Raw genomic sequence first — 10,569 nt, forward strand, 5'->3', positions numbered from 1 at the left:
AGACCCCACGACAAGAAAGAAGCGTTCTACGCACAGCTGGAGCAGACATACTATGGATTCCCTCTGCGGGATGTCAAAATCATCATCGGTGACATGAACGCATAGGTAGGAAGGGAGGAAATGTATAGATCGGTCATCGGACCGGATAGTCTACACACCGTATCGAATGACAACGGCCAACGATGCATAAACTTTGCAGCCCCCTGTGGAATGGTAGTCCGAACCACCTTCTTTCCCCGCAAGAATATCCACAAGGCCACATGGAGATCACCTAACCAAGAAACGGAAAACCAAATCGACCACGTTCTAATCGACGGTAAATTCTTCTCCGACATCACGAACGTCCGCACTTACCGCAGTGTGAATATTGAATCCGACCACTACCTCGTTGCAGTATGCCTGCGCTCAAAACTCTCGACGGTGAACAACACGCGTCGAAGTCGGACGCCGCGGCTGAACATTGGGCGGCTACAAGACGGTAGACTAGCCCAAGAATACGCGCAGCAGCTGGAAGTGGCACTCCCAACGGAAGAGCAGCTAGGCGCAGCGTCCCTTGAAGATGGCTGGAGAGATATTCGATCCGTCATTGGTAGCACCGCAACCGCTGCACTTGGCACGGTGCCCCCGGATCAGAGAAACGACTGGTATGACGGCGGATGTGAGCAGTTAGTAGAAGAGAAGAATGCAGCATGGGCGAGATTGCTGCAACACCGCACGAGGGCGAACGAGGCACGATATAAACAGGCGCGGAACAGACAAAACTCGATTTTCCGGAGGAAAAAGCGTCAGCAGGAAGATCGAGACCGTGAAGAGACTGTACCGCGTGAAGAGACTGTAACACACGAAAGTTCTATGAGAACCGTCTAAGACGAATTAACAACTGTGTGGTCGTCTTCAGTGTCTCGTACTTGACTCGAATTGAAGAAAACAATTGCAACTTACACTATTTATACTACGCTAGGTACCTAATCTAGTCTTATTTGCCTACTTTATTTACCTATACAGTAAATTACTTTATTGCTTAGGTAGAAGTTTCTACCTAACGGGAACCTTCTTACGAACGAGTGTGAGATGATCCTAAGGTGGCGGCAGACTACGAAGAGCACCTGAATGGCGATGTGGCAGACGAAGATGGCGGTATGGTGATGGACCTGGGGGAACGCGCGCAGGACATAATTCTACCGGCTCCGGATCTCCAGGAAATCCAGGAGGAGATTGGCCGGTTGAAGAACAACAAAGCCCCTGGGGTTTACCAACTACCAGGAGAGCTATTTAAGCTACCGCGCAATCACATTGCTGAACGCCGCCTACAAGGTACTCTCCCAAATTTTATGACGTCGACTAGCACCAATTGCAAGGGAGTTCGTGGGGCAGTACCAGGCGGGTTTTATGGGCGAATGCTCCACCACGGACCAGGTGTTCGCCATTCGCAAAGTACTGCAGAAATGCCGCGTATACAACGTGCCCGCACATCATCTATTCATCGACTTCAAAGCCGCATATGATACAATCGATCGGGACCAGCTAATACACGAAAACGGATTTCCGGATAAACTGACACTATTGATCAAAGCGACGATGGATCGGGTGATGTGCGTAGTTCGAGTTTCAGGGGCATTCTCGTTCACACTATCGTTCACACCGCGGAAATCGGACCACTGCGGTGGGCCGGGCACGTAGCCAGAATGTCGGACAATAACCCGGTGAAAATGGTTCTCGACAACGATCCGACGGGCACAAGAAGGCGAGGTGCGCAGCGGGCAAGGTGGATCGATCAGGTGGAAGATGATTTGCGGACCCTCCGTAGACTGCGTGGTTGGCGACGTGTAGCCATGGACCGAGCCGAATGGAGAAGACTCTTATATACCGCACAGGCCACTTCGGCCTTAGTCTGAATAAATAATAAAGATGCAAGCAAGAGACTTGCCGATTTCGATATAATTTTTGAACTCAAAATTTATACTGTAGGGGACGGTGGGGAGACCTGTACCAGCACAATCCAAACCTATTTGGTTGCAACGACTCAAATGTGACTAAATTCGGTTGCATATGGGTCACAGAAACTTTTGTTTAACATGCGTGCTGCTGGGAGACTTGATTCTTCCCTGTTTTACCGAGAGCTAAAGTAGTATTGTTATACCGTGACCTGCCCTAATTCCGCGCATTGCCTAATACCGTGGATTTTATCCAAATTGATGAATATAGAGGTACTGTCTGTCATACACATCACATTATTTGGTGAAATGCTCAAATATATATCAGAAAATGTTAGCAAATTATTATTGTGGGTATTTGTGACGTAAATTAGGCGCTAAAAAAATAAATGTGAAAATGTATGGCTCGACCAGCCAAAATTTGCATCTGCTTAGCAAAACGCTTAAAATTATGGTTATATTTCCAAGTCTTGTAACTTGATTTTTAAATGATATTTACTTCCAATATATCATTGAGCCCAGTTTTACAGCTATAAAAAATGAGCTGGGTACTGATTTGGTATTTAAATTTCTTGTTTTTGCATTTTTATTGATCAAAAGAATTATCGCGGTATTAGGCCACCTTCTTCGCCAGTAGTGCCTAAGGTGCGATTCAAATATGACGTCCACTACTTTTTGAGATTTCTAGAACCCCACCCCCTCTGTCACGCTTTTTGTATATCTAGTATATGTACTGTCACAAAATCTTAGACCCTCCCCTAAAAGCTGTGACATCATTGTTGAATGACCCTAAAACCGTGACTAGGCTATATCGTGAAGTTGATACTCAGAAAAAATAAAACGTAACCATCACATTGAATACATAGACCACTAGACAATATCGTATAGGTATTTAAACATTCGTATTAAATATCTACGACATTTTATGCGTAGGATTACTAGGGAAGCATCATTCAGATGAATTACATACTGCAATATGTATTATTCCAATACTTCCTCAAAGAGAATCTTCTGTTGGAAGATGGTATACATCTAATGACCATACAAATCATCTTTATTGTGTCGTTCAGCACATACGAATACAATATTATTTATGCGATATTTACCACAGACTATAGACGTAAATATTTTTCCTGTGCAGTTTCCTTTAGAAATAAAGGTAGAGTATTTTTCATCTGAATACAAATCCTCCCATTGTCTTCAAATCTACTTAGACACTCGATTGGATATCATCTATCTAAAACCTAAATAAATGTGAAGTAAATTATTTGAAAAATTAATAAACGCTTTTAAACCGTCAATATTGAGAAATTGCTAACTTCCCAAGGAAATGATTCTTTTCCCAGTAGGTATCTGTGTAAAATAGTAAATTTTTATGACGTTTTTTAGTATGTATGACCTAATAATTTAATTGAAATTTGTATATGATTCAATTATTTACATATTTTATTGTAAATGTGCTCTTAAGCTCATCATTTGAGCTTGTTTGATAGGGCACGGTATTAGGCAATTTTCTGCGCGGTATTTGGAATCTTCTTCGGAATGTACGCGGTATTAGGCATATTCATAAGTCAAATGTCGAATACTATTTTCTTCATTTTTTTATGAGTTGAAGTACAAAACATATTTTTCCCTTCAAATGTATTTAATATTGATTAAAGCGACATAGTTTTTAAGAGTGATTGTTACAAATTGAATTTTATATAGCGAATTTATTGTGGACACGTCCTTAACCCCACGGTAATAGGGCATGTCACGGTAGCGTATTTTTTATAATAGATCCTCTAGACAAATGATCGTTATGTAGCGAGTTTTTTTTATTGACAACCGTATTTACTTTATTATTTACTGTGTTTTGTCTCTCCAAAATATGTTTTTAGTTGCCACGCAAAATTTTCCAAATGACCAAATGCTATCATTTTTTCACAACACAAAGCCATACATATCCTAACTAAATGATGTCTCAATATGAGGAGACTTGAAAATATTTATTGAGTAGATATTATAGAAAAGAGATCAAGTCTCCCCAATTTTGAAGATTGCATGCGCTGTCGAGTTCCATAGCAAAAATCGTTCATGAATACGCACAGGAAGTCGGAAAATCTGCGTATTTTGGAGGAAAAATATTTAAAAGCGCATAGAGCATTTTCCTGCATTATAAGCAGGAGGTCGAGCGTTTAATTACAAGGGAACAATCCGATAGATAAGGAAATTGTTGTCCCAATTTTTTGCCGGCTATTGGTGGGAAATGGTTTCCCTTTTTTTCTGCGGATTTTTGGGATTTGCATTTGTTTACGCCGTTTTTCAAGAAGGTTGCTGAGACAAAACGATTTTTGTGGAAGTTGTTTTCATGATGTACGTATCTCCCGAGTACAAATCAACTTCAGTGTATAGAAACGTTGTAAGAGGAACATCCATAAATTACGTAACGCGTGAAGGGGGAGGGCTGTTGTCGGCGAAATGTGACGCCCTACGTCTGTTTGTATGTGATAATATTCTATCGCTCACATCATAAAATCTGTTTTAAATAGCGACATTCTATAAATCTCTCCAACACTCTTCTCTTTGTGCTAAATGTGATTGGAGAAGCAAAATATTCTATATCTGAGAAAATCCATGTTTTTCACTTGTATTTGTTGCGAGATCAACACTCTGAAAAACGCTTTCAGTATGTCATGGCTCGCTTTGATCGCCGCTCCACTTCGCTTTGCTTATCTCCAACCTCTTCGCTTCGCTTCTCTTCGCTCCCAGTATGTCATCAGCCTTACAAATGAAAATAAAAATGCGAAAATTTAACATTGAGAGACAATTTGATATTCACCAACAGTAAGATTAAAAGGTTTACTGGTTTAAAGATGCTTTAAATATCTTTCTGCGAAGAGCTTGCAGAATGTACACTTCTCTCTGTGAGTTTTTGCCTTTCTCGTATACTAAGTGTCTTACTACAATAGATAGTAGTATCATCATCATCCTCCTATACTAAGTATACCATTGCGTTTGAAAGTTATTAAGAAAATAGAATCGAATTATATAGGCGCCATATAAGGTTGGTGTCTTGGCTAAATGCGAGAAAGGCACCACCACTAGGTGGATTATACTATCGACAGACATATGATTTCCGCACAATGATTTTCGTATCACGCTGTACGCGTACAGTGACAAGTTGACATACATCTTTTCTTTCCACCGTTGTACCTATTTGACAGCTTGTTTTGAAACTGATTCTACCACTTTCCAAAACTATATATTTCATCAAAATGTAGAGAAATCATAAGCTGTTACTATAGTTTTTATGAGTATTACACAATATTTACCCATATTTTTTTAATTAATTATGAATTCGCGTCAGCAGTTCATTCATCGATATGAAAACGTCATAGCTTTCCAATTCTTCGTATAGGTATTTTAGCAGAAATATGCGAGTTCTTGCAAATATTCCGCAGGGCAATTATTTCTGCGGACTTTAATCACTCTATTCTAAGGTTTGGGGTGATTTCAGTGCAAACGCACTGATTGTTTAATTCATTTGGACATTTTGCAGGATAAAGCCGCAGCACCATTCAATTGGGTCATAAATCCAATTTTGAATTCCTAAACAACGGTACAAAACATTCTTCCCATCTAAAAAGTGGATACTGACTAATGGCAAATCAAAGATCCCGCATCCTTTCCAATCCCCAGACCTCATTCCAATTAAAACCCATGGGACCCTTGCACAAAATTTTTGTAATCACACGATACAGATCTCAAACCATCGAATATCATGCAAAAGTGGCGGTAGATCTTCCTGAAAAAAAAAACCCAAAAACTGGCAAAACCAATAGGAAGACATGTTCGGAGCATAATTGAAGCAAATAATGGGCTTACGAATAATCATTTTGCCAATGTTGTGAAAAATATCATCCGCAGAATTGCAGAAAAACGATTTTTACTCAGTCATCTTGCAAATGTTTGTTTTTATTTCATATGTCAAACGGCGTATTTGACATTTCAAACAACAAATTATGTTCTGTTTCGTACAATACAACGGTCGAAGGGCAGGGTACGGAAATCATCGTGCTATCGTAATACCAGCGTGATTCTGGGTGACAGACATATGGTTTTATGCTGTACAGTGATATTGGTATCATATATGTGTCACAAGTATTATATTGGGTTTTTATAGAAAAATTGGATAACCTGTACATAAAAAAAAATCTTGAGTACAACATCGCCTACATTACTTATAATACTTTTACTATATTCTAAACATATTTGATTTTAGATTGCTCGACGAAATTACACGTTTTATAGAAAATGTGTTTCGCATAAGAAACAATGCTGAAAAATAATTTACCTTGTCATACTCTACCAAAATGAAATTTTATCATCAAATCGAGTGACAATAAAGTAGAACCAAATTATTCCTCCTACAAAGTCATAATCTCCACATTAAAATGTATACGATGCTTAAAAACGGCCCTGACCCATCTTACCCCGTGACCCATCTTGCACCGCCTAACCCTACACAAAAATCCATACCACAACCTCCGGTTATAAGAACAGAAAGCACTTCTAAAATTTGCTCAATCGGTTTATTATGGATATAATCATTTAAAGATATAGGTACACTTAAAAAAGGTGAATAATTTCAAACCAATGAATTTAAGGGTAAATTGTCCTCAATGCTATCAAACATTATGGTTCTGGAAAACCCTCGGTGGCCCTAATATGTAAATAGCTAAAAGTTGAACTGATTCACACAATGTTGGTATCGAAATCCATGATTTTCAAATAACTGGTTCAATATGATATTTTTGTTTGTTTCTTTATTCAACTGACCTCTTGTAACTGGTTTCGGAAGTCTTTGAGAAATTGGAATAGCAGTTAAAACTGAAACTAATTCATATAGCATGTAGATGTGGAAATAAAGCAATATTTTTTGCTTGATCTAGACTATTCAACATATCTCTTCCAATGTACCAACCTATAGTCAATTGAGTTATTGAATGGTCTTAAACACTTAAACTAAATCAATTTGTCTTCATCTTATTAGCGTAATCCTTGATTTCGGCGCCCTGGCCAATCGCACGCTACAGCGCACGAGGATGAGATTGCCGTGGGCTCCTGCTCACTGATTGATGACATACCATACCATACGGAAGCAACGCACAACTGTACATTCTGGGGAGTGGTTTTCTGGGGAATGTTATAGAATCGTATTCAACGATAGGCGAAAAAATTGCCGTTCGACATTTGGCGTATTACCCTATTTAGTCATTAGTGTTTTAATAGTGCTAATCCCTTTCCCCATTCTTCAACCATTCCAGGGGCAAGAGCGTGCTGAACCAAAAATCGGAACTCCAGCGGGCGCTCGAGAAGCAGAAGGAACGCCAGGTGCTAGCCGCCCAGAACGTGGCCAAGCAGCAAGCCCAGGAGCAAACCATCTCGAACGAGCTCGGCCGGGTGATAATGCAGCGGGCGGCGCGCCTGGAGCAGAAAAGCCTCGCCGCGGCCGCCGCCGGTTCCCAGCAGGACCAACCGGACTCCATCAATCCGGAGTATCTGAATGCGCGTGCCAAACTGCGCGCCACCCAGGCGCCGGTCTGCTCGAAGTAGAGAGCGCCGGCGGCGGGCTGATCGCACGGCGCCAAAAACCAGATTAGTTGCATTAAGTTTTATTCTTTTAGTAGAAAATCACCCACGGAAGTAATTTTAGCGTTTTTAGTGTTTAAGTTTTAACCGTCTAGACAAGTGATAAATGATATCGATGATTTCGTGTTCTGTTTGTTTTATTAAAAAAGGATGATCATTGTGAGGATGAAATTATTTTAAAACGATAATAAAGGTGCAACAGAATACTGGAAACAGAACGTGCTCAAAATTGGAAACCACTGCCGTAGTCGGCAGATTGTTTTCTAAATTGGGAATTAGTTTAAAAAATACATGCGAGATATAAAAAAAAACAAGGAAGGCGAAATGCTTTAAGTAGTTCTAATGAGTTATTTTTGTAATTCTTTTATGCTTTAGATAGAACGATCTGTTGAATGTATATTTAGTACGAAATTGGAAATTTATGTTCTCAAAACGAGGAGAAGGATTTTGAGCAGACACTAATCGTAGCAAAATTGTGATAACCAAACAGATAAAAGAGCACTCGTTGAAAGCACCATCAAGTAAACAAACAAACCATAAGTCCTTGAAGAATCCTTTTCTTACATAAGAAGAAAGTTGAATGCATGATCTACAATTCCAGGAAGAACATAAAACAAGAATCCAATTAAATTACATACCATATTCTGCTAGTGTTAATGTGGTCTAGTTTGTAGAGTTGTGTTGTAAGAACAATAGAGTTAAATAATGAATACAAAATCAAGTTAAAAAAGACGGCCTTCGCAAAGGAGCTGATTGAGAGCATCGATCGAACTGCTAAATAGGATTAGGACATATTTCATCACACCGAACGTAATCTCACGAATTTTAACATGTTTTGGATATTTGATAGTCTAGAATCAACTGGAAGATATGTGAACCAATGGAACCAGGGAGTCATTCGATTGGAATGTTGTTTTTCATGGTGAAGCGTGAACATACGATAGTCTTAGATAGTCTGGGCAATCGTATGATACCGCATACCCGATACTGTAGCCTTAAAAAGTAGTATAATTCGATTGAATATGACCCAACAGGATATATCAATTCAATTCAAAAATGGCTGTTGAATCAATCTTGAAAACTACATTTGCCATAATACAAATGTCCGCATATACATTTCCATTGAATTCGATGTAAAACGATAGAATCCAACCAGTGGCTGAATAGATTGATTGCTCAGAGTTCAATTCAATGAGAGGCTATGAACAGCGCTGTGAATATGGTCTGGGAAGGACTTTCGTATTGCAATTGTTGAGTACACAAGCAGCATTTCCAATTTTTGTTCAAAAAGACTTTCAATTTTTTATTGATCTGATTTGTTGTCAATGCAAACCAAACAAAATATGATTGAAAGTTTCGTTTGTTTCGTAAACAGGAAGAAAGTTATATGGGCTATGAGCACATTATGTTCCGATGCATCACCCTATTAGCGCTTTTTAACTTTTGTAATTTATTGGTGATAATAACACTTAATGCCGCAAAGTTATTCATGTTTGATGTGGAAGGAATGCGTATCAAGAATTCGCTATATCGCTATATCCTTCGCATGTAAGATGTACAAAATTATGATTTGAAAGTGAATCGATCGAATGACTTCAAGTGTTTATTAGTTTATTTAACAACGGTTGAGTCTTCTCAGAGAAAATACAAATGTAGAAGCAATATTCCAGAAAAGTTAACATACCCCCTCCCTTCACAACCACCCGAGAACCTCATCTCCCATCGAGAATGGCAGCCTTCGCCGCACACGCATGAGTAGGACACCGAATCACACCGAAAGACTTTTAGAAACCCGAATTTGGCCTTTGATAGTAGAGATTTGTATTTAGATGGAGAGACAGACAATTTTTCATATTATAGGATTAAACAACCAATGTGCAAAACCACCATTTTGACCCACATCCACATCCCAACCAGCTCTATTGATAGTATGATATTTTAAAATTCCACTATTATCTACAACAATCATTACTACAACTAAACTTGTGTGAATGTTTTATTTCTGCTGGCAGTTCAATGGATATTACTATAACAAATTATACAACCAGCGAAATCAAGTTCATGTGTTGAGAAATTACAATTTTTTGCCAGTTGTAGTATTTAGGCGAGGAAGTCTATAGCTTGATTGTTAGTTGGTCAGTAGGTACCTACTACTCAATACTACTGCAACACACATACAAAACACACACCATAAACCAGTCAATGGGATAAGAAACGTTTAATTCTCTAGCGGTATAACAATATAAATGCGTATTAATTGATAATTAATAATTTAACAACAGTTCGAGTTAGTTTATAGGATGTGCGTTTTAGTGATTGTGATCTAGGGTTGAGGATTTCCTGATCCACCTGGAGAGTATAACAGAAGAATTACTAAACTTGAATGGCGTGTAAGTGTAGTGACCACAGCAGCTCTGTTGCTGACGAGAGCAGTCCTGTACAATGGAGAATAAATATTTTAACTGAAAAATGAATATTGGGCGGGAAAACAATTAACTTATTTTATGCCGAAATTTCTAATCACTTCTGCACATAGTGATCTATTTGCAAGACTAAATATAGAGAAACATCTGTTTAACTACAGTACTAAAGTTAATAAGATCTCGCATTGTTTTTAAAATTGAAGGTTACATGTCTTTGAATGTTTTCTCATTTAATACTATGCTGAAGTATGAAAACGTAAAATAGGGTCTGTGGGGTAGACCTGGGCGCTGAAGTATTTGTGATCTGCGGCGCCGTAAGGCAATTTTACCGGAGCCTGGCTTTCTTTCGATGTTCTGATTGTTGTCTAATAGTGCCAAGATGTTTTAGATGCCGGAACGCTATCCGGCGTCTACAAAGTCCCGCAGGATGTCCGTTTTCGACGCGGCGGGGTGCCGTTTTTTGAACGCGCAATCTACTTTGATTGAGGCTGCATGGGTATTTCCGTCACTACGGGTGAAGATAGACTCATGAAAAATCGGCCATTTTTGTCCATTTTGTATGCAAACGTTACTCCATG

The 10,569-nt window shown here is 39.1% G+C and overlaps 1 protein-coding gene across 1 annotated transcript in view; it reads left to right on the top strand.

Moving 5' to 3' along the window:
- LOC134205698 (protein FAM107B-like) overlaps positions 1–10,042 on the top strand; it is a 35,085-nt gene extending 25,043 nt beyond the window's left edge. Inside the window, exon 3 of the mRNA XM_062681227.1 lies at positions 7,244–10,042. Within this exon, the coding sequence (XP_062537211.1) occupies positions 7,244–7,532 (289 nt within the window). The 3' untranslated portion in view covers positions 7,533–10,042. The remainder of the gene's footprint in view (positions 1–7,243) is intronic.
- The last annotated feature ends 527 nt before the right edge of the window (positions 10,043–10,569 follow it).

Source organism: Armigeres subalbatus, chromosome 1 (genome assembly GCF_024139115.2).
Source record: "Armigeres subalbatus isolate Guangzhou_Male chromosome 1, GZ_Asu_2, whole genome shotgun sequence".
Classification (NCBI taxonomy): domain Eukaryota; kingdom Metazoa; phylum Arthropoda; class Insecta; order Diptera; family Culicidae; genus Armigeres; species Armigeres subalbatus.